This window comes from Silene latifolia, chromosome 8 (assembly GCF_048544455.1).
Source record: "Silene latifolia isolate original U9 population chromosome 8, ASM4854445v1, whole genome shotgun sequence".
In the NCBI taxonomy this organism is placed as follows: domain Eukaryota; kingdom Viridiplantae; phylum Streptophyta; class Magnoliopsida; order Caryophyllales; family Caryophyllaceae; genus Silene; species Silene latifolia.
In genome coordinates, this window is record NC_133533.1 from 112,870,457 (window position 1) to 112,895,029 (window position 24,573).

General features: G+C 39.9%; 2 protein-coding genes and 1 non-coding gene across 3 annotated transcripts; 2 read left to right on the forward strand and 1 right to left on the reverse strand.

Annotated features, from left to right (window-relative positions):
* Window positions 1-1,710: 1,710 nt before the first annotated feature.
* Window positions 1,711-1,817, reverse strand: LOC141597620 (small nucleolar RNA R71). The gene has a single exon (XR_012522845.1). It is a non-coding gene; the product is annotated as a small nucleolar RNA R71 (small nucleolar RNA).
* A 14,123-nt stretch (window positions 1,818-15,940) lies between these two features.
* LOC141597416 (mannose/glucose-specific lectin-like) lies at window positions 15,941-17,725 on the forward strand. Its single transcript, XM_074417873.1, has 5 exons — window positions 15,941-16,011; window positions 16,264-16,535; window positions 16,627-16,815; window positions 16,923-17,183; window positions 17,275-17,725. Exons 2-5 carry the CDS (start codon window positions 16,287-16,289, stop codon window positions 17,440-17,442), a joined length of 867 nt encoding a protein of 288 aa, XP_074273974.1. The 5' UTR covers window positions 15,941-16,011; window positions 16,264-16,286; the 3' UTR covers window positions 17,443-17,725.
* A 3,199-nt stretch (window positions 17,726-20,924) lies between these two features.
* On the forward strand, window positions 20,925-24,140 carry LOC141597417 (mannose/glucose-specific lectin-like). Its single transcript, XM_074417875.1, has 7 exons — window positions 20,925-21,005; window positions 22,049-22,311; window positions 22,403-22,588; window positions 22,717-22,986; window positions 23,097-23,285; window positions 23,388-23,654; window positions 23,789-24,140. Exons 2-7 carry the CDS (start codon window positions 22,066-22,068, stop codon window positions 23,945-23,947), a joined length of 1,317 nt encoding a protein of 438 aa, XP_074273976.1. The 5' UTR covers window positions 20,925-21,005; window positions 22,049-22,065; the 3' UTR covers window positions 23,948-24,140.
* Window positions 24,141-24,573: the final 433 nt, after the last annotated feature.

The following is a 24,573-nucleotide window of genomic DNA, read 5'->3' on the forward strand; positions in this document are numbered from 1 at the left end:
AGTGCTAAGATATAGGCGATTTATGGCATAGGCGGCAATAGATTATACACGGACTGTTTCGCGTGTTGGTCGATCGACTGACATTGTAGGTCGATCGACTGACCTCGTAGGGTTTTATTTTCGTTTTAATTGTTTTAATGTTGTATTTAACGAATCGAATGCATGCGACCAGTTAGATACCTAATTTATGACCGACCCATTAGATCGAAAGATAGGGAAAGTTATTTGACCATCAATTAAATCGACTAAACTGTGCTAAGATCGAAAGATAGGTATAGTTTAGACCGTTGGTCACTTTTCAGGATGAAAGTTAGTATTAGTGACATTAGGGACCTATAGCGAGATCGAAAGATGCTATTTGTTAAGAGTGGACCGAGAGGACCTCTTTATTTCCCGCCTCACCTGTGTTGACTCAGACCGACTTAGTTTGCTGCCGCCGAAGCTATAATGAACTGATCATCCTATTACCCCTTTCTTTATCTGTTTAATCCGTCTTTTAGTTTATTATCTTTATTTACTGTTAGCTGTAGACCATCTCAACTCAACCCCCACAATTGTTACCTTAGACTAGATATAAATCAACTAGAATTTACAGCTGCCTCCTTGTGGTTCGACCCTGTTGCCACTAGCCTAGGTTAGTCTTAATAGGAGATTATAAATTTTATCTTTGGTACTCACAACGACGGGTATCAACCTCCTCACCTAGCTACCCTTGTGATTAGCCTAGAGATTTGATTGTGTGAAGTTACGAATTGTTTGGGAAGAACCGAGTCTTAGGTTTTTAATCTATTTGATTTACAACTTTTCATTTTATCTTGCTCATTCACCTATTTCTTATTTAGTTTGTTTTCTCTTGTTGTTGGTAGTTCTAGTATAACCATTTTCATCCCTTATTGCCGACTTAGCTAAACGATAGGATTAGAACAATTAGTAGTCTTTTCAACTCCTTGTGGGATCGACCCTTAATAGTGTACAACGATAAAATCGTGCACTTGCGAGGTATAGCTTGATACCATCAAGTTTTTGGCGCCGTTGCCGGGGAGTTCGGCTAGATATTAATTGTTTTCGTTCTTGTTTAGACTAAGTCTTTTGTGTTACTAATCCCTCTCTTAAGTGTGTAGGACTTTTTGCATGGTTAGGAGAGCTCGAAGAGGTCAACCAATTCGTCCGATTGACCACGAGATCGAAGCAACCGCAAGACGACTAAATTCACTCCGTAGAAGAGGGCTTATAGAAACACCAATTCCTCAAGAAAATTTAGTAATTGAGGACCTTCGAGAAGAACCACGTGCTTTTGAAACTTTCGAGAATCCTTTTGCAACACCGGAAACGGAAGTAACAATGGCCGCGGTTCCTATGCGAGATAACTTGGCTCCGAAAAAGGTGGTGAATCCGAGTATTGTCAAGCCACCTATTCAAGCCAACAATTTTGATGTGAAAGCCACCTTGCTTCAACTTGTCCAAGGGAACCAATTCGGAGGGGGAGCCACCGAAAACCCCAACGATCATCTCAACGAGTTCTTGGATAGTTGTGACATGTTCAAGGCCAATGGAGTGACGGATGATGCCGTACGCCTTAGGCTTTTCCCTAACTCTTTGAGGGGAAGTGCCAAGGAATGGCTTAAAAGTTGTGAACCCGACTCTCTTCGGACTTGGGACGATGTCTCTAAGGCTTTCCTAAACAAGTATTTCCCACCCCAACGAACCGCAAGGATCAAGAGTGAGCTCCAAGGTTTCACCCAACAAGAAGATGAGACCCTTTATGAAGCATGGGAGAGGTACAAGGGCCTCCAAAGGCTATGTCCTCACCATGGTATTGGGGATGATGAGCTCATCAACAATTTCTATGAAGGGTTAAACAATGAGATGAAGATGAACCTTGATTCTGGCTCGGGGAAGGGAGCATTGGATAAGATAGATCACAAGACGGCGAAAGAGCTTATTGAAGAAATGGCTTCTCGTACCTTTCATTGGAACAATGATAGGCACAAGAGGAAAGGGAAGTCAACGGTCGAATCGGCCAACAATGTGGAGGTAAAAGAGATGATAGAAGAGCTTAAGCAACAAGTTGCCTTGATGAGCTCAAGCAAAACATCTAGCAATTCTTCTATGAGGAACCAAGTCTATAGTTGTGAGCTTTGTGGAGACCAAGGACACCCACCCAATGAGTGTCCTTTGGTGGTTGGAGATGGTAATTGTATGGAGCAAGTGAACGGGATATGGGAGTCTAGTCCGGCCAAGCAAGCATTTAACAACAACCAATATCACCCCGGAATGAGAGCCCACCCAAACTTCTCCTATGGCTCTCAAAATGTCCAAAACCCAACCTTCCAACAAAAGTCACAACAACCAAACTTTCAAGCTCAAAAACAAAACACAACATTCAATCAAGGTCCACCGGGTTTCCAAGAAAGAACCTTCCAACCAAGACAACAACAATTTCAACCACTCAACCCACCAAACAACCCACCTTTCCAACAAAACACCCAACCTTTCCAACAAAACACCCAACCAAAGTCAAGCTTGGAACTCATGATGGAACAATTGATGACTTCCCAAAACCAACTTGTCAATACTCAAACACAATTCATCAACCATTCCACTCAAAAACATGACGAGACAACCTCATCCATCAACCAACTTAGGACCCAAATGCAAGCTTCTCAACGGATGAAGGACAACCAAATCTCCCAATTGGCTACCCAAATGAGCCAACTACAAGCCTCCCAAGGGAAATTCCCGGGTAAAACCGAGGAAAATCCGAAAACCATGAATGCTATCCACTTGAGGAGTGGTAGAGATTTGGAAGACCGGGAATTTGTCAAGAAGAGGAAGAGTAGCAGACCGGGTGATGTCGTTGAACCTCAAATTGTGGTTGAACCTCCTAAGGTAATTGAAGAAAAGGAGGGAGAAGATGAGCTTGTGGAAGTTGTTGCGGAAACTCCAAGAGTGATTGATGAACCAACTAGGGTGGTTGAAGAGCCTCAACAACAAGTTGTAAGAACTTATGTGCCACCGATTCCTTTTCCACAAAGGTTGGCAAGAGCCAAACTTGAACAAAAGTATGGAAAGTTCATGGACATGATGAAGGGTATCAACATTACCATGCCTTTCATTGATGCCGTAAAGGAGATTCCAAGCTATGGAAAGTTCTTGAAGGAGCTAATCTCAAACAAAAACTCCTTGAGCCCGACAACTACGGTGAACTTATCCAAGGAGTGTAGTGCAATTCTCATGAATGAGGCTCCTCAAAAGCTTGAAGACCCGGGGAGCTTTTCCATACCTTGTAAGATTGGGACCGTGCATATTGAGAGGGCCTTGTGTGATTTGGGGGCAAGCATTAGTCTTATGCCCCTCAAAATTTTCAAGAAATTGAAAGGTTATGAGCTTTCACCAACAAGGGTTTCTCTCCAACTTGCGGATAGGTCGGTAAGATACCCAATTGGTCTTGTGGAGGATGTCCCGCTCAAGGTGGGGAAACTTGCATTCCCATGTGATTTCTATGTAATGGACATCCCCGAGGACTCAAATATTCCCATCATATTGGGGCGCCCTTGCCTTGCTACGGGAGGTGCCATGATTGATGTGAAGAATGGGAAGCTTTCTTTACAAGTGGGTGAAGATAAGGTTGAATTCTCCTTGAATAAGGCCATGAAAGAGCCTTCGGAAGAAAAGTCTTGTTATATGATTGATGTGGTAGAAGAATGGGTTGATATGAAGAAATTTGATGAAGACAAGGGTTTGCAAGGGTTCCTTGAGGGCAAGGTAAAAGATTGCAAGGAGCACCGGGAGTATGCTTTAGCTATGGAAGCAACAATTGAAGAAGACCCGGATAAAGAATTTGAAAGCTTGAGAGGAGATGGTAAAAAGGAGGAGAGATCTACGTCTCCTCAAGTGGAGTTGAAACCTCTCCCCTCTACTCTTAAACATGCTTTCCTTGGCCCTAATGACACTTACCCTATTATTGTCAATAGTGCACTCAATGACACCGAACTTCAAAAGTTACTTGATGTTGTGAGAAAATACAAGGATGTCATTGGGTACTAAATTGATGATATCAAGGGGATTAGCCCTTCTTTTTGCACCCATCGCATTCATTTGGAGGATGAGAGTGCATCTTCCATTGAGCCTCAACGCCGCCTTAACCCCGCTATGAAAGAAGTGGTTAGGAAGGAGGTGTTGAAGCTCTATGATGCAAGCATAATTTACCCTATTTCCGATAGTGCATGGGTGAGCCCGGTGCATGTTGTGTCAAATAAGGGCGGGGTCACGGTAGTCACCAATGACAAGAATGAGCTAATTCCAATAAGAGTCACAACCGGGTGGAGAATGTGTATAGACTATAGACGCCTCAACAAGGCAACTAGGAAAGACCATTTCCCCCTCCCTTTCCTTGACCAAATGTTGGAAAGACTTGCCCAACACTCTCATTTTTGCTACCTTGATGGGTTTTCGGGATTTTTCCAAATCCCGATTCACCCTAATGACCAAGAAAAGACCACCTTTACGTGCCCGTTTGGCACCTTTGCTTATAGGCGCATGCCCTTTGGGCTTTGCAATGCGCCGGCCACATTTCAAAGATGCATGCTAGCTATATTTTCCGAATACGTTGAGAATATCATGGAGGTGTTTATGGACGATTTCTCCGTCGTAGGCACCTCATTTGATGGATGTCTAGCTAATTTGGGTAAGGTCTTGAAAAGATGTCAAGAGAGCGGTCTAGTCTTGAATTGGGAGAAATGTCACTTCATGGTGACATCCGGGGTTGTTTTGGGTCATGTAGTGTCAAGTAAAGGCTTGGAAGTTGATCAAGCCAAGATAGAAGTGATTAAAACTTTACCCCCTCCCACTAATGTCAAAGAAGTTAGAAGTTTTCTTGGGCATGCCGGTTTTTACCGGAGATTTATCAAGGATTTTTCTTTGATTGCCCGACCTTTAACATTGTTGCTTGGAAAAGATGTGCCATTTGAATTTACTAATGAGTGTTTGGATTCTTTTAATAGGTTGAAAGAAGCTCTCATCACCGCTCCAATTATGCAACCTCCCACTTGGGGGGAACCTTTTGAGTTGATGTGCGATGCTAGTGATGTAGCGGTAGGAGCGGTGCTTGGACAAAAGAAGAATGGTAAACTTCATGCCATATATTATGCAAGCAAAACCTTGGATGAAGCTCAATCACACTACACCACCACCGAAAAGGAGCTTTTGGCGGTCATATATGCCATGAACAAGTTTCGTTCCTACTTGGTGGGCTCTAAGGTAATTGTGCACACCGACCACCCGGCATTGAGGCACTTGCTAATCAAGAAGGAGTCAAAACCACGCTTGATTCGGTGGATACTTTTGCTACAAGAGTTTGACATTGAAATTAGAGACAAGAAGGGTGTGGAAAACGTGGTAGCCGATCATCTTTCTCGGCTATTCCATGTGAAGGGTAAGGATGGATTGCCAATTGATGACTCCTTGCCGGATGATCAATTATTCGCACTTGCTTTGATGGATGTCCCTTGGTACGCGGATTATGTCAATTACTTGGTATCCGGGGTCATCCCACATGGTTATGACTCCCATAAGAGGAAGAAATTCTTTCACGATCTTAAGCAATATTTTTGGGAAGAACCATGCCTCTACAAGTCTTGTGCGGATGGGATAATTAGAGGATGCATCCCGAACGAAGAAGTACAACCCATAATCTCTCATTGCCATGACATGCCAAGTGGAGGGCATGGTAGTTCACGAAAAACCGCCGCAAGGGTACTCCAATGTGGATTCTTTTGGCCTTCCCTATTTCATGATGTGGCAACCTACGTCAAGGGGTGTGACAAATGCCAAAGAAGTGGTAACATTTCAAAGAGGCATGAAATGCCAATGAACTACATACTTGAAGTGGAGGTATTCGATGTATAGGGCATTGACTATCAAGGCCCTTTCCCCTCATCAAATGGGAATGAGTATATCCTTGTTGCGGTGGACTACGTGAGCAAATGGGTTGAAGCAATCCCAACAAAGACTTGTGATGCAAAATCGGTGACCAAACTTATGGAGACGATCATATTCCCAAGGTTTGAGGTTCCACGAATTGTGATTAGTGATCGTGGAACTCATTTTCGGGAAAGGACTCTTGATGCTCTACTTAAGAAACATGGGGTGCAACATAGGCATAGTCTTGCCTACCACCCACAAGCTAACGGCCAAGCCGAAATCTCTAACCGCGAGATCAAGATGATCCTTGAGAAGACCGTGAGCCGGTCAAGGAAAGATTGGTCAACCAAGCTCAATGATGCATTGTGGGCTTACCGGACCGCTTTCAAAACACCGATAGGAACTTCACCGTTCCGGTTGGTGTATGGGAAGCCTTGTCATTTGTCGGTCGAGTTGGAGCACAAGGCGCATTGGGCAATCCGACTCCTTAACTTTGACTTGAAGAGCGCCGGAGAGAAGCGACTACTTGACATCAATGAACTTGAAGAATTTAGGCTAGAGGCTTATGAGAGCTCTAGATTGTATAAGGAGAGAACCAAAAGATTCCATGACAAAGCCATAATTCGGAGAGAGTTCAAGGAGGGAGAGTTGGTTCTCCTCTTTAACTCAAGGTTCAAGTTGTTTGCGGGGAAGCTCAAGTCTAAGTGGTCGGGACCCTTCACCGTGGTTCGAGTCTTTCCACATGGTACGATTGAAATATCCGATGGAGATTAATCCTTCAAGGTAAACGGGCAAAGGCTCAAGCACTACGTTGCCGGAACCCCTATCATCAAGAATGTGAGTTCCATCGCTACCTATCTTCCGAATTATTGATTGTGATTCTTAATTCCGTCGAGCCTACGACATAAAACAAGAGCGCTACATGGGAGGCAACCCATGCAACTTTGTAAATATCTTGCATTTAGGTAGAAAATGAGGAATTTTGGACGTATGGTACTTGTCGTTTTGATTGATGTCGGTTACTATTGTTGAAGAATTTGGGATTTTTGTATGAAGAACAAGCGAATTACCATCTATTGGCCTTTATCCGACATCATGAGTCGGGTTTGAAAGTCGAAAACACGGAAGTCGAGGCCAATAGATGATGGGAAATGGAATAGGGGCATATTGGAGAAAATGTGATGGAACGTGTTCCCTGCCGGGTGACCGGCGGCCAGTCTTCGAACCGGCTGGGAAGTTCCTGTAACTTCAAAGGAATTGTGACGAATTCACAAGGGAGAGTAGTCCCAGCCGGCAGGCCGGCAGCCGATTCACCGGCTGGGAGTACGTATACATGGGATTTGTGTCAAATTGACCCTTGAGAGAAGTCCCAGCCGGCAGGCCGGCAGCCGGCCCACCGGCTGGGAATGCATATATTGAAGAAATTGAAGCTAGGGTGTCCTCCCAGCCGGGTGACCGGCGGCCGGTCTTCTGACCGACTGGGAGTCTTCTGTAAATTTCCAAAAAAAATTCAAATTAACACGTTTTCCCAGCCGGGTGACCGACTGGGAGTATTCTGAAGCCTAAATTTACACGACAAACACCCTAACCCTTTCATTTTTTTCGACTACTCTCTTCTCTCACTCTAACCCTAACCCCTCTCCTTCATTCCCACCAACAACCACTCCCACCACCCCCTACCACCACCCTACCACCCTCAAACCCACAACAACCTCTTTCCTACCCTTAACCCTCCATCAAATCACAAAAAAATGGCCCCAAAGAAACGAGTGAGAAAGGGGGATTTGGCACTTCAACAAGCGGAGGCGGTGGCGGCGGCGGCGACCGACATGAGCACCGATCCCGACTTCCCGGATGTCCAATTCACTTCCATCACAATGAAAGGTAAATTTTTTTTATTCAAGAGACGCCCCATTGCCCCCACCCGATTTATTGATAGACAATCCATGCGGGAGTTAGGGCTAGACCAAGTTACTCTTGAATTGTTTGAGGGGGTGGGAATGAAATTGATGTACGGGATACATGAGAAAACCTATGCCCGTCTCACTTGGGAGTTTTTGAGCTCCCTTCGTCTTGACAAGAATCACCAATCCCAAAAGGTTGCCTTTTTGCATTTCCGATTGATGAACAAGGACTACTCCTTGACCCTTCCGACCTTTGCTTCCCATTTCGGGCTTGACACAAGCCCTCCTCATAAGGCACCCGACACCTTTGACCATGGGGCCTTATGGAAGGCCATTACGGGTTTAGATGATGTTCCGGGGGTCAAGAGAGCCGTAAACACTGTCCATAACGCGGCTATTCGGGTTTGGCATCGGTTTATGGGGTGGACTGTTTTTGGCCGTGAGGAAAATCACAATTTCCGAACGGAGGAGTTGGAAATTCTCGGCTCTTATCTTCGTTCCAACCCCACTACATTCAAAATTGACATTGCCCACCACTTGGCCCTTACATTGCAAAGACTTAGCAACTCTCCGGCTTCTTCGACGGCAGTTGTCGTGGGTGGACTCATCACCCATTTGATTAAGAGGCTTAATCGGAGAGTCAACTTGAGTGGAATGCGTTATATGATTGGTGATACGATGCTTTTCAAGAACTATATATACCACAACCTTGGTTGGTTGAAGACCAACCCGAATGATGGCCTTGACTATTGGCAAATTCGGGTGGATGGTGTTGACAGAAATTCTATCCCTCTTCCCAACCCCGACAAGATGAAAGTAGTGCCTAACTCGGAGTATTATTTGCTTGAAATTGAAAACCTTGAAGACCCCTCTATTCCCCAACAAATTAACCCAAATCTTCGGTATACTCGTGGCCGACCTATCATTCCCGCGAGGTCTACTTTGCGGTATGCTACACCATCTACTCCCTTCGTTCCCGGGCCCTTCCAACAAGGGGAGGGGTCCTCTAGTCACCAACCACAACAACCGCCCCCTCTCCACGCCGACCTCATTTCCTTCATGGAGGATATGAAACTTAATATGGCAAACGCCGCAAGTGAGCGGCATGGGCTTCAACAGCGGCTTGACCGGATTTACTATGACCATTCCCTTGGTCAATTCCCGGTTTATGATGATATGATGAGGCACCAATACAAACATCCCTCCAACCTTCACCCCTCTTACTATTTATTCCCGGATGGCGGACATCCGGAAGATGGGAGGATCCTTTACGGAGATATTAATTTGCGGCCCGACTACTATAGCGCCCCGGTCTTTCCCACCCCGCCTACCACTCAAGGGGAGGGACATGACACGAGGTGGTTCGGGAGTGCCCCTTCTATCTTCACTGAGGGCGGGTCTAGTGGTGCCGGAGGGCACCCGGAGATGTTTGTCGGCATGAGCTCGGGGATGGAGGATTTTAGTTCGGATGCCCATTTGAACACGGACGATTTCATCCGTGAGTCCGAGTTCGGGGCGACTCAAGGTGATGGTGAAGGTGATGATGATGATGGACATGGTGATGGAAACGGTGATGGTGATGACGAGTATGAGTAGAGCCTAGTAATGAGGGCTCCACTACCTCCCTTTTCAATCCATAGCCTTCGGTATGCTCCCCATATTCAATCCAAATGACAAGTACGATCTCTCCCTTTTATCCAAATTCTCTCCTTCATGTTTAATTTTCCGCATGCATTTAGTTGCTAGCTCATTTAGTTGCATTCATATAGGATTGCATTATATTTCAATTTGTAATATATTGTTACATTTAGTAATTGCATTCACTTAGCATAAATTGCATTGTAATTTACATATTGCATATAGAATAGAACATGCATTGCATTCTTATTCTAAAAATCACAAAAAAATGAAAAAAAAAAAATATGAAAATGACAAAAACCACCAAAAACATGTTAATTTCTTTCCCTAATATGCCCTCCCATGTCTATAAATAAGTGTGGGGAGGGCTTTTAAAAAAAATGAGAAAAACTCAAAAACATGTCTTTTCATTTTAATTTCCTCCACACATTTATTTCTTTTTGGAAGTAATGTAAATAAATAAGTGTGGGGAGGAGATTCATATTTTAAAAACCAACAAAAATATGTCTTTTTAATTTTTCAAAAACAAAAAAATCTCAAAAATATGTTATTTTTCTTTTGAAAAATCAAAAAAAATATGTTCATTTCTTTTTGTTATTCACTCCCTATGCTTTTGTCCATTGAGTACAATGTACATCTCAAGTGTGGGGAGGGAAATATCCACTCTTGTGAATATTTGTTTATAATTGTAAATGCTTATAAATTAGATAAAATGCCTAAAAATTGAAAAATTTCTGAAAAATTCAAAAAAATTTGCATTGTATATATATGTTTTGTCTAACCTTTGGCATGGCGCATTGACCACTTGAGGCAAAAAGGAGCTAGAAGACCGCTTGGTATAATCCTTCCTATCTCTTACTCCTTTTACTATTCTCTCTTTTTGGTATCTTGGATGTTTTGAAGGAGAATGGGAATTTTGTTGCCTTGGGTGTCTCCTTGGGAGACCGTTTGGATTGTTGGTGTTGATGTGCTGCTAGGATTAGCCAACTTGTTGCACGTTTCATTTCATGTTTGTTTAAATTTCCGCATGCATTTGTTCACATGTAAATATATGTTGTATTCCCTTCATTTTGCATTGAGTTTGTATATAAAATTTTTAAGGAAGAACATGGTCAAGGAAGGGAACCAAGTACCCCCATGATGAGCTAATGTGCCCAATTGTGCCTTTCCCCTCCTCGTGACTCGCACCCGTGGCCTCTTAGTTAGCCAAGGAAGGAGGGCTTGACCAATGAGTTTAGACCAATCTTGTGAGACCTAGGGCCGTAGACTAGACCTCTGGCTCGACTTAGCTACTCAAAGGTAAGGGTAGAGCCTTCTAGGGTGGGTACATTCATACCCCGCCCTCATCTAGGTTCGAGAGTAGGTCTCCTCGCGAGACGTGTCACATCACTACGCATAAGTGTGTCGCATCGTCCTTAGACCGTGAAATTGCATTACATTTTTGTGCACATGATATGAAGCAAAAATCAGTTTTCATGAACCTCACATAGCCAAATAGCCTTATTTTCTCCCCGACATCGTTTCCCTTTTTGATTCACCTCCTTTGAGCTTAGCCTTTTTCATTTGGCAAACCCACCTAAAATAGCTACATTCCCATAACCACCCTTCCTTAATCAAGAATTGGTCGGTTTTTGTAGTTGTGTTGTAGGAGGTGATTTGGGTCATGACGGTGGATGGCTTGCACGTCCACTAGGGTCGGATTTCGTTGAGAATTTGGTTTTGTATATAAATAAGAGGTTGTAAAATTGTAATGAAAGGCAAAATAGAAAAGTGAAAATGTCGTGAAAAATAAAAAAAAATAGTGAGTCATGTTGTATATATGTTATAAAGAAAAGAAACAGGCAAGCAACACCCCTCCTCATCAATAAATGGGGTAGAAAAAGCCGTTTCTAAATAAAAGGGGCAAATTGATGTTTTTCCAAAGATGAGTCGGGTTTACACATTTTTTGCATGGCTTGGGAAACCGAGTCGTTGTTACGGTGTAGACGTTACCATTTGTTGAAATAAAAGGAGTCTTATCAAATTTTTCCTACTTGAGTTGGGTTTATGAAATTTTTGCATAGTTTTTGTCACAAATGTTATGTTAGGGCATAGACGTGTCTCATGTGTTGCAATAAAAGATGGGATGTGATGTGTCGACGATTCTTGATTTGAGCCCCACATGTCCAAATGGTGCTTGCACCAATCCCGTTTCGACCTTCTCCTTAGTCCCGTTTTAACCCTTGCTTCATTTCGTGTGCATTCTACCATTGTTGCATTTCATAGGACATAGGACGATCTTACACATTAGATTGTGGGCACGTTTTCGCTAGTTGAGTTAGTTGAGTGATTTTGGTTACTATTTTTCACAAAAATGACCTTGTTCTTCATTGAGTGACGAGTGAAAACCGTGAGGATGTCGTTGCCTTGGTCCCCTTAGTCATGGGCCCTTTGGTTGAATCTTGTGTCGGTTTTGTAATTCTCGGCGGTCTTGCCCTTTCTCCCCTTTCCCCGCTCTGGAATTTGTTTCTTGAGCATTGGTCACACGAGGGTTGCTTTAGTCACGCTTAGGGGGTTGGCACCTCAATTGGCACTTCTGAGACGGTACTCCCGACCAAGACCGTGTTTTGTTGTTTGAAAAATTCGGCCACTTAGATGGGGAAAGTGGATCATTTTGTTAGATGCATTCTATTTATTGATTACGTGCTTTCATGATGGATGTGTCGAAAAGTTTTGTAGCAAGACCCAACTTGCCTTGCAATAGGGCACTCTTCCCTCATGAGTGTCAAATTGCGAGTTGAAGGGGCGTTGAGTGCGCTAATACTCGATCGGCTTAGGTAGTAGTTTAGTTGAGTGATGCTTATATTGTGCACCCACTCTCCATTTCTATCATAATAATGCTTTATACATTGGTTTTGGGACTTACTCGGGGACGAGTAAGGCTCAAGTGTGGGGAGGTTGATATAGGACCCTTTTGCACCCTTTTTCCCCTCTATTTTCATGCATTTCGACTCCATTTGAGTCGATTTTGTACTTCCTTTCTCTAATTTCTTGTCCCGATTCCCTTTACTATGACACTGTGGCCCCCTTGCAGAAATTGAGGCGGGAACGGGCGAAATGAAGCTAGGAAGACGGGATTACTAAGCTACGCATGAAAGATGAAGGAAAACATGCTGAGAGTATTCCCAGCCGGTAGGCCGGCAGCCGGCCAGCCGGCTGGGAGTACGTATATATGGAAATGAAGGAAGAAGCAAGGAAGGAGCATCCCCAGCCGGTGGCCCGGCGGCCGGCTAGCCGGCTGGGAAAACGCATGAGCTGAGAAAACACAAGAAATGAAGAAAGTTACAGGAATCTCCCAGCCGGTCAAATGACCGGCAGCCGGCCAGCCGGCCGGGAGTTCCCCCAAAGGCTAAAGTCAAGTCCAAAGTCAAAGGAGTCCCAGCCGGTCAGGGACCGGCAGCCGGTCGACCGGCCAAGCCTACCTGATGACTTCCAAAGTTTGTTTAAACTTCCAAAGATCTCTCAGCCGGCCAGAGGACCGGCGGCCGGTTGACCGGCCGGGAGTGCAAATACGTGTTTCAAAAGCCCATTCCAAATTCTATCCTAATCCTTTTGGAAACTATAAATACCCCCTCTTAAACCCTTTTGTACACACAACCCTAGATCCAGAATATTTCCCCTTTCAAGTTTAAAAACTTTGTTAATCTCTTTGTTAATCTTTCCTTAATTAGAGAAGTTCATCAATTAATTAGTAATTGAATTTGGGTTTGTAAGAAGATTGAAGGTTCTCCTTCTTTATTATTTCTATCCAAATTCCTCTTTTGCTATTGAGTTGCTATTAATTCTCTCCCTATTTTCATTTGTTTACATTTTGTTCTTCTTTCAAGTTTGTTTTGATTGTTTATGTTAAAATTGTTGTTGTTGTTGGTTTGTTGTTGTTGTTTTCATCATTGTTCATCTTTTCATTGTTCTTCTTTTCTTTGATTCTCTTTCCTTTGTTCATCTTTTGCTAGTTGTCCTCAAAGACTTAATCTTTGAGTTGATTGGGTTAAAGATTGTGTCTTTTAGTTTAACCAACCTTGTTATTAGATTAAATTATCTTTCTTTACAACTATTGTTGGATTGTTGCATGTTTAGTAGTAAAGTTCATCTTCTCACCATGTTTATGACCAAAGTTTCCATCTTTATTGTTTATTTTGCAATTAGGACCATGATTAGTGAGTAGTCTTCCACTAGGGCTCGGTTTGACCCAACATGAGTAATTTCACTAATTGAATCTCATAAAGGCTAATTATTTGGGGAAATTGGTGAGGGTAGTTTGGAGGAATGATTTGGGTTTATGGATTGATTTTTGGGTAGTGTTGACTTATTTACCCTTGTCCACCAACGAGAGTTGGTTAGGTTGTGATTTGGATACCCGAGATTTGACCCTATTGTTAACCTTGGTTGAGACCGAAAGGGAGAACCGGGGTAGGACACCTCTAAACTAGCGTTTGAAATCGACCCTCGAGAGAGGGAGTGGGATGACCCGGAAATTGATGGGGCTTAATGACCTTAGCAAATATTGGACTACCTTGGGAAAATGCATGTTTTTGGGGTAGTCGGGTATTGAGTTAGGGATTCCGACCTTCGAACCCGAGAGGGGGGTTGGTGGGTAGTACTAGTGTCCTATTTCGAACCCGAGAGGGGGGTCTTAGGCGAATTAGAGCCGTCACCTCCTCACCTAGCTACCCTTGTGATTAGCCTAGAGATTTGATTGTGTGGAGTTACGAATTGTTTGGGAAGAACCGAGTCTTAGGTTTTTAATCTATTTGATTTACAACTTTTCATTTTATCTTGCTCATTCACCTATTTCTTATTTAGTTTGTTTTCTCTTGTTGTTGGTAGTTCTAGTATAACCATTTTCATCCCTTATTGCCGACTTAGCTAAACGATAGGATTAGAACAATTAGTAGTCTTTTCAACTCCTTGTGGGATCGACCCTTAATAGTGTACAACGATAAAATCGTGCACTTGCGAGGTATAGCTTGATACCATCACTTAAGATAAGACTTTGATAAGTTTAATACAAGACTTACTCAAGACTACCAATAATTATCAAAGTTTTAAGTTGAGTCTTGGATATTCAAGACTCAACTTAAGACTTTGAGTGAGTTTTGACTCTACTTTCAAAGGAAATTATTCAATGAGTGGATCTTATTTGTCATTTGTTTTTATTCTTTTTTTTTTAAGTTTGTAAAAAAAAATGAAATGGAAAAAAGAGTTTGAGATGAGTCAGACTGATAATGTATGAAGCTTGTGGTCAGTCTGAATAATAAAGAAATAATAAAAGTTAGTGGAAAGCTGATGTGCCAGAGTCTTAAGACTTTGGTCAGTATTACTGATAATCTCACCCTAAGTTCTGTTCAACTTCTATAGGTTAAGTTAAGTTCAGTTCAACTTTTATAAATTTAGTTCAGTTCAATTTAGTTTTTTTATGTTTAAATCTTCTCCTACTAAATACTCTCTTCATTCAACTCACTTTGCAAGTTTGATTTTTGCACGAGTATTAAGAAACGGATTAAAAAAACATTAAAAGTACATAGGGAAAGAGAATGGAGGGTTAAAAATATTAAATAAATTATAAAGGTGGGGTTTTATGGTGGATTAGTATGGGGTATAGAGGACATTTTTTGTAAATATAGATTTTTAATAAAAATAGAATGGTTATTTTTTTAGCTAAATAAGAAAATATATAAAGTGGAGTTGAATAGACGAAAAATAAATAATTGAAAAATGAAATTGAATGGAGGAAGTATAATTTATCTCAACTCAACAAAATTAAATAAAAAAAATCAAAATCCATTGATATTATCAAATACATACTCATAAGTCGTACCACAATGTGAGTCATCAACCAAGCACGTTTTTTTAATTGATTTGGCTCCGCAGTAGCTACGGGACCTTGTTTCTCAACTATTAATATTAAAAAGAGTATATTTTGATATCAAATAAATCAAATTGTTCATCAGCTTTATTTTATCATAATAGTGATCGATGAGCTTGTACCAACGTCCAATAGTGGGCTATTATCTGTCTGAAATAAGACGTACAAAATATAGTTATTTTACGATAAAATGTTACTATTTTTTGATAAAATGTTACCATTACTTTCAGTGTAAAAAGTGACAATTTAGTTATAACATTTTGTCATTAAATGGTTACATTTGATTCAAAAATGGTAATATTTGATCCTTTTTAACACAATAAATAACCGGGACAGAGTGAGTATTTAAAACCGTTAAAATAATATTAACACAATATTTCAATTATCAAATACTGTACAATACTTGTAAGTCGTACCACAAAGTGAGTCATCAACCAAACACGTTTTTTTAATTATTTTGGCTCTACAGTGTGAAAATGTGATTTTGTTCTCAATTATTGTACTTTAATAGTAAAAATAATATTTTAATATTAATTACATCCTCCCCCAAAATCCGTATAAATACCGGCCTTTCCCATGCTATTCCATGCAACTCATCTTTCTACGCTAAAAAAGTAACAACAACAAATCACGTTTAATTCAGTAAGAAATTACCTCTATTTCCTTATCCTTTCTTCTTTCATTTTTTATACAAAAATTTATTTTCAAAATAAATTTCTTGATAAATAATACTCGTAGGTAAAATAACGTAACTAAGTACTCCGTATCAAGTTTATTTAAACAGGCTAATTAATTAAGCAGCATCAAGGACACTAGAATTTAATTTATACATGAATTATTATTGTATCGATAATAATAATAATAATAATGTTGTGTATGTATAATGTTTAACAGGCTAATAAAGCAAGCAGATCGAGATGGCGGAAAACAATGTTGTGTTTACTAACAATACCACCAAACAGTTGTACCTGCAAGATCAACACTTTTGGTCCGGGACAAGTGTGGCCGCACCCGCCGATAGAATTCCCACAGGCTCAACCGCAGAGGGAAAACAGGAAGCCACCGCTAATGGTGATCTCAAGTTTGCAACCGTGTACGTTGATAGTTTAGCGGTAGTCCCCACCACACGTAAATTCATCTCCGCTTTCGACATCTCTTCCCCTAAGGTATTATATTCTACTCGTATGTATTACACTAGTAATTAAATTTCAGACGTACATATTAATTAATTAATTAATTTATTTATTTATTTATTAGGAATTTGGGCCTTACGGTACTCAGTCGCCAAAAAACTATTCACTCATACTCGGGCCAGATGAAAGGATCAAAGAGGTAATAGTGAGGCATGGATTCATCGTTGATGCGATTGGCTTCGTTGTCGTTAATGATAAAACAGGGACAACCTACACAAAAATATTTGGCGGAAATGGTGGAGATGAAACCAAGGTTACACATTCTCTCGGATTCAGTCAATAATTTACGTTTACTTTATATTGTATGTGTTTTTATTTATTATAAATTTGAGTGTGTACTCCGTATATTATATTGCGTAGATTCCGCTCAAGAGTGATGAATATATAACACAAATAAGCGGCACATCTGGAAAATTTGCACACTCTAGCAGCGATAGCAATGTTGCTAAACTTACCATACACACTAATTTGAAGCAATATGGACCCTTTGGAAAGGGACAGCTTGTTCAAAATTCTGTTGATTTTGAATCTCCAACCGCTCCAATTATTGGATTTTTTGGAAGGAACGACAATTATATTCAGTCTGTTGGAGGCTACTTCAGTACTAGTGCTGCTAGTAAGGTATATATACCCCGGCCCTATTCAAAATTGTTGTTTTGATTATTTTGTAAGGTGTATGATAACGTGATATACATACTATGTGTCCATGCAGGCTTATGCAGAATGTGGACCAATTGGTCCAATCGACTGGAATGTGGTGGAAGTCAAATTGGGTATGTCTAAACCCTCCGTTGTGTACGTGGATCATATTCTAGGAGGTAAGGTAGAGTCCACGGCTCACGACAATGGTGATGCAACTGTCGCTATCAGCGACAATTAAGTGGAAAACTAATTTGAATTCGGGTGCACTGCATGCATTAATATTCCTTCCTCTTTAAGGATGTTAATCAGTACCAGTGCTTAATTACCTGTATCTCTACTTAAACTAAATAAATCGGATTGTAAGACGATCAAAATTAGTTATGTACGTTGTTCTATTTTCGTTATGCTTTTGATCTTGTCGTCCATGAGCTTTGTATGCATATATGCATGCATGTATGCTCAATTTGGACTAATAATGTATCAGTATGGTGTAATTTGAATAAAGTTACGTTTCGGCTTGCTATAATTTTACTGAATGATGAAAAATGGCATGAGAAGTATATTTTCTCAAATAAATATATATCCCGTATGTATACTATTACTTACAGAGCCACATAGTTGGAAACATGTAATTATTCAAATCAGATTTTTTAGTGAGGGACGATCTCATAAAAGTTGCTATTAGAATCGGAGAGGGGAAGAAGTCGTAGAACACATAAAAGAACACATAAAAGATATCGTTTACTATTATTTCATTTGTGTTACAATTACAATTGTATTGTGGCGCAGTTTGAAATAAATTAGTTTGCAAAGTAAATTTGTCCGTAAAAGTCAAGCTAGGCCTATCTAAACCGTAACATGTGTACGTGGATAATATTTGGGAAGCAAGGTAGAAGCCATGGTTTCTAACAATGGTGATGCCATTGTTGTTGTTATTAGTGACAATTGAACGAAAAAAAAAAAATCTGAAGGTGACATTGACCTTCCGACAATGCTGATTAACACCAATGCATTGTAATCCTTAGTTAAATTTAATATGGAAGAAAATAAGGATGTATTTGTATAACCTTTCGTAGAAAGATGGAAATTCTATATTTTTGTATAGAATAATAAGATTTGTTATGATTGTACTTCATCTACGAACCTATTTTCACCCCAATTGCTTTTAGGAGGTTAGAATTTCCGAACTTTGACTGTAAATAAGTTGGAGAATAAAAATTACTCCGTATTAGATTATAAAACAAAAACATTTTCACCTATTTTTATGACATCTTTCACGAAAAAATTTCAAGAAAAAAAAAAAGTAACATATAGACTTCAAAAAACACGGTCAAAGTGTCGGCTTGAAAACCATAATAAAACAAATAGGGTGAAAATAGGTTTGTGGACGGAATACAAATTGTATAATTGGTAGTATAATTCTATTTACTGATAAGCCGCTAGAGACTAGCAAAATTAAAATTTGTCTCGTTGTCATGATGTGGTATTATTTTGAAGTAAAGTAGAGATGTACTATGTAAGTCCTAGATATTATAAGAAGTAAAAATTACTTTTTTTATTATACGACATGTGGGGGAGGAGATTGAGTTAAAGGAATTAATGACGTGGCAACAGGACTGTTGGATTAAGTAAAGAAACACACATGGTAAATTAGAAATAAACTTATTCAAGGAAGTTAGAGATCAGCGGTGAGCAAAATCGAATATTCGATTTTTTAAATCTTCTTTTTTACTATCCTTATTCGATACGGTTTTTCCGTATATTCGGAAACCGTATATCCGGTTTTTCCGTATATCTGGAAACCATTATCCGGTATCCGGTTTTTTTTTCTTTTCTAAGTGTGTTTGTTGGTTTTTTTCCGTAACTTAAAAGTGTTTTAAAAAGTTATAAGGGTAAATAACTTATAAATTTTAATACTAATAAGGTTTAAACACCAACATATTGTATATTTTGGGTATATTTTAATATTTTATTCTAGAAAAAAGGCAACCGTATCGGATACCGTATATCCGGTTTCATATTTTGCCGATCCTTATACGATGCGGTTTTTAAAAAACCGTATCGGATATCCGAAAATTCGTATCGGATATCCGGAAATCCGTATAATTAAATCCGTGTAGCGTATCGAATACGTATAATAAAACCGTATCGTATATCCTAATCAGCACAACTACCTCCTATTTTCGGGTAACTACACCTACAAGCCAGGAAACAGAATCTGAAGGGTGTTGTTAAACGTCGTCGACACATTACAAAATATCGTCGACAATATTTAATAAACTTCCAATTTTAACCCTTTCATAAGCATTCACTTAGTTTCTTAACATCTCCCCGAATTCGATAACCATCCAATCAACAAACTAATTACACAAATCAAATGACAAACTAATGTAATCAAACGACTCGATTCTTTCCAATAGTGTCAAGGCATTCGATTATATCAAACGATTCAAAATGAAAACCATTTAAACAATCGAAATAACGAACTATTAAAAACGATTTAATCTGAAAATTTCTGGAAAAAAAAATCAAATGAAAAATCCATTTACAAATTGAAAATCTATGCAAAGCTAATACTCCATGTTTATTGTCTTCACCAGTTGGTATCAAATTCACCCTAAACCTCTATACAATACCACGATTTTCACAATACAAATCAAATTAATCAATCATCATCATCATCAAACCATATCTCACATTCTCACAACAATGAGTCTTCATTGTTTTACGAACTCCAGCAAACAAGAACATACGAGGACAAGGAACCGCCACGCCCGAACCTAGGCTTGGACGAGAAACCACCACGTCTCACCTTAGGCTTGGACGTCGATCACCCACGTCCTAGCCTAGGGTGAGACGTGGTGATTTCTCGTCCAAGCCTAGGTTCGGACGTGGTGGTTCCACGTCCTGACCTCGAGCCGGATGTGGTTCAGGCGGCAGATTTTTGACTGTAGTGATTCTTGATCTGATCGTATATGGAGATTACATTTTTCATACTCGACGATATCCAGATTTCATTCTTTTCAATTCAAAGAATTTTTTTTTTTAAATGTTTGCTGTTTGGGTTTGAATCGTTTAATGCTACTGCAGAGTTGGGAGAATGGGAGTAATTAAGAATTTGCAATTATAATAGGTGAAAATTTTCAAGTGTACTAACGAAATTAAGGAACTTTGTCCAAAATAAAATTACTTTCTTAGTTGATTCGGTTGTTGATGATGACGGATTTGATTAAATGAATTTGAAAGCGGTTTCGTAACCATTTTATCGATTTTAGAGCGAATGAGGGAAACATGGTGTTCCGGAGTGTCTAAATGGAGGGGTATCTTGGGTAGTTTAAGTATAAATGTCGACGATAATTAGTAATTTGTCGACGACGAATAGCAGGTTGGAATCTGAATCCGAAGGAGCCTGCCAAGACATCAGCCCAAGTCAGGATCCTCAGCGCCCCTTACTACATCTGGGCCATCATTGAGTTCGGCCCATAGTCAGAAATGGGCCCCAACATGAGTCTTGAATCTTTACAATTCTTTTCTAAATTCTTCCAATAATAATGCTAACCATGCAAATACGTATTCGTACCACAACGTGTATCACGCTCGTTTTTAAATGGCACAGTAGCGAGGGGACCTTCTTCTCAATTATTGTACGTAGTATTTATTTCTTTTGTACTATAAATGTGTGAATTTTACTTAATATTTTCTATAAATACCGTCTTTCGTTCCCATGCTATTTCATTCACCTCATCCATCAACAATAAACATTTTTTTTATTAATCGCGTTTAAGTAGTGAGAGATTAAAGGTATTTATTCATCTCGTCCGAAGCTCAAGTTTCATATAACTTTTTTTTTTCTTTTATTATTGAGGGGTTGTTTGGTTACCAATTAAATAATACAGGAATTTCAATTATTAGGATGATACTAAACCCTAATGGGCCTAATATCATGGGCCTAATATCATCCTAATATCAATTCATGTGAATTACAAAATGGATAATTTGTTTGCTTGCCCCAATTCACATGAAATGGAATTACTTTAGAACTCTAATTCCTCCATAATGGAGGAAGTTGTTTACCTAGGTACCCCTAGGTAAGTTGCAGTTCCTACATAAACTGTATTTTCTTTATACAGCCAAACAACATTTCCTAATTCGCATGAATTCTAAAATAATGTGATTTGTCACTTCTTAGGCAATGCAATTTCCTTCATGTAACCAAACGACCCTTGAATATACATATACGAAGTACTGCATATATGATATATGCAGTGGTGAATTCAGAAAAAATTCTTTATAGGGTCATGATAAAATAACTATAATCAATTTTTGCGTAAAAAGTATTCCGTATTAAGTTTATTATTTTGGGCTAACAATTTTTCTAGTGTCCAAGTAGACCTATACTCGGGTTGGAGTAGGTTCGGGTCGGGCTGGCCAGGTGACGGGCCGAGCTTTCCTGGTTAAACCCGGGCCAGGCCAGGGGGAAGGGACGGGCTTGGTCCGGCCAAGCCGGGCTGGGATATGTTTGACCCAGGCTAGGACCCAAGGCGTGCTAAGAACGGGCCGGGCTGGCGGGCCTTACCATTTTATTTTTTTATTTTTTATTTTTGCTAAAATGGCGGGCCAAGGCCTGGCCGGGCTGGAATTTCAGGACCCGGGCCAAGTCAGGATTAACGACGGGCTATGGCCGGCTTGGGTCAGGCCAAGTTGCATAAAATAACGGGTCAAGGCGGGTCGGGTCCGTGACAGGACGGGTCAGCCCATGCTAATGGTCAGCTCTATGTCCAAGGATCCGTTAATGCAATATATGTACAATATCGTGTTGAAATCGAAAATGTTGTGTTGAACAGGCTTAGCACGCAGATCGATGGCGGAGAATAATGTTGTATTTATCAATAATACCACCAAAGAGTTGTACCCAAAAGGGCAACACTTTTGGTCCGGGCTACGCCTGACCGCACCCGGTAGAATTCCCCCAGGCTCAACTGCACAAGGAAAACAGCTAGCCACCTCTGAAGGTTCTCTCAAATTCGCAACCGTGTACTTTGATAGTGAGGCGGAACTCCCCACCACCCGTAAATTCATCACTGCTTTCGACATCTCTGCCTTTCAGGTACAATATGATCGACACGATGTATGATTGTCTCATAAGAGAATTAGTTATATTATTACACTACTAATGTACTGTTTTATTTCTTTATAAGGAATATGGGCCTTACGGTTCGGATTTGCCTAGAAATTATTCAATGATACTTGGGCAAGATGAAAGTATCAAAGAGGTAATAGTGAGGGATGGATTCATTGTTGATGCAATTGGATTCGTCGTAGCTGATAAAACCGGATCCATCTCCACAAAAATATTTGGCGGTAATGGCGGACATGAAAACAGGGTGATTATCTCTTTGTCTCAGTTAATAATTTAACGTTCACTTTACTTTATAACTTCCAACACACATTATGTTCATACAAACATGCATGCATGCATGCATGTATTTATTTATTTATTTATTTTGTGTAGATTCCACTCCAGAATGGTGAATATATAACACAAATAAGTGGCACATACGGAAAATATGCACACTCGAATAGCGGTGGCGTTGTCGCTACACTCATCATACACACTAACTTGAAACCCGATGGATATGGACCGTATGGAAGAGGAGAGCTTGTTCAAAATCCTCGTAATTTTGCATCTAATACAAGTGACTCGATTATTGGATTTTTTGGAAGGCATAGCAACTATCTTGAGTCTGTTGGACTCTATGATCGTGCTAGTGTTGTTATTAAGGTATACCCTGGCCTATTCAAATATTCAACAATGTCGTTTTTATTATTCTCATTGAGAAAGATGTACAATAAGTCGTATAATATGACTGTTTTTTTTTTTTTTTGGGTTAGGAATTTGGGCCTTACGGTACTCAGTCGCCAAAAAACTATTCGATGAGACTTGGGCAAGGTGAAAGTATCAAAGAGATAATAGTGAGGCATGGATTCATCGTTGATGCAATTGGGTTCGTTGTAGCTGATGATAAAACAGGGATAATCTCCACAAAAATATTTGGCGGAAGTAATGGAATTGAAACAAAGGTTAGTTATTACAGAGTCTACAAGAATTATTTCCCTGATCTGTTTCAGTTAATAATTTACGTTAACTTTATTTTGTGTTTGAATATATTATATATTGTGTAGATTCCACTCAAGAGCGATGAGTATATAACACAAATAAGCGGGACATATGGAAAATATCAACACACGAACAGTGATAACAACGTTGGTAAGCTCACCATACACACTAACTTGAATCCGGGTGGATATGGGCCGTATGGAAGGGGAGAACGTGTTCAGAATCCTCGTAATTTTATATCTCCAAGCAGTCCGGTTGCTGGATTTTTTGGAAGGCACGACAACTATCTTCAGTCTATTGGAGTCTACCTCAGTACTAGTGCACCTAGTAAGGTACATACATATACCATATATTCAACAATCGTCTCATCATTCTTATTATTTTCATTGAGTACCCATATACATAGTACATATATATTACCATATTCAACAATAATCGTCTCGTCTCATCATACTTGTACATACAGGCTTATGCAGAAAGTGGACCAGTTGGTCCAATTGACTGGAAAATGGTGGAAGTCAAATTGGGTCAATCTCAACCCTCAGTTGTGTACGATGGAGGCAAGGTGGTTGCCGCGGTTTTTGGTGACGGTGATGCTGGTGTCGTCTATAACGAAACTTATTAAGTGGAAAATGAATAAACTTGTTTGTAAGATAATCACAATTAGTTTTTTCTGTCTTTCTTATAATTATGCTTTCGATCTTGTCCATGAGCTACGCACGCGTATGTTACTTGTGACTTATAATGTACCGATGTGATTTGAATAAAGTTTGCGGTTCCTTTAATTAAAGAATGATGAAAAATAATCCATTTATTTATACACATTTGGTTAACGTAATGTACCCATCTCGAACAAATAATCCATTTATTTATACACATTTGGTTAATGTAATGTACTCATCTCGGTTCGACCTCGTACAACATACATGACAATGTTGAGGTTCTTAATACTACTAGTATCAAGGCTCTCTCAATAGCTTGGTTACATAGTTTTTTTTGACGACGTTTGAAATTAGATGACTTGGCCACATAAATGAAAATACGTAAGTTGATTCAAATCAAATCTAAGTCTTTTGTAAAACAATTTTACGATTGTTAGGGTACAAACCTTTGTTCCACATCGGTAGAATAAAGATGAAAGTTCATCTTTATAAGTGTTTACAAAATATAATAATATGAGACCTTTTGGGAAGGAGCCCAAGAGTAAATCCGTGAGGTCTTGACCCAAAGCGGACAATATCGTACTATCAA

What these genes read in the sequence shown, in the direction of transcription:
- LOC141597417 (XM_074417875.1), top strand. Translation starts at nt 22,066, where the DNA reads ATGGCGGAGAATAATGTTGTATTTATCAATAATACCACCAAAGAGTTG. An exon ending in TCGACATCTCTGCCTTTCAG is followed by an intron (nt 22,312 to 22,402) that starts GTACAATATGAT and finishes TTTCTTTATAAG; the next exon opens with GAATATGGGCCTTACGGTTC. An exon ending in GTAATGGAATTGAAACAAAG is followed by an intron (nt 23,286 to 23,387) that starts GTTAGTTATTAC and finishes TATATTGTGTAG; the next exon opens with ATTCCACTCAAGAGCGATGA.
- LOC141597416 (XM_074417873.1), top strand. Translation starts at nt 16,287, where the DNA reads ATGGCGGAAAACAATGTTGTGTTTACTAACAATACCACCAAACAGTTG. An exon ending in TCGACATCTCTTCCCCTAAG is followed by an intron (nt 16,536 to 16,626) that starts GTATTATATTCT and finishes TTTATTTATTAG; the next exon opens with GAATTTGGGCCTTACGGTAC. An exon ending in GTACTAGTGCTGCTAGTAAG is followed by an intron (nt 17,184 to 17,274) that starts GTATATATACCC and finishes GTGTCCATGCAG; the next exon opens with GCTTATGCAGAATGTGGACC.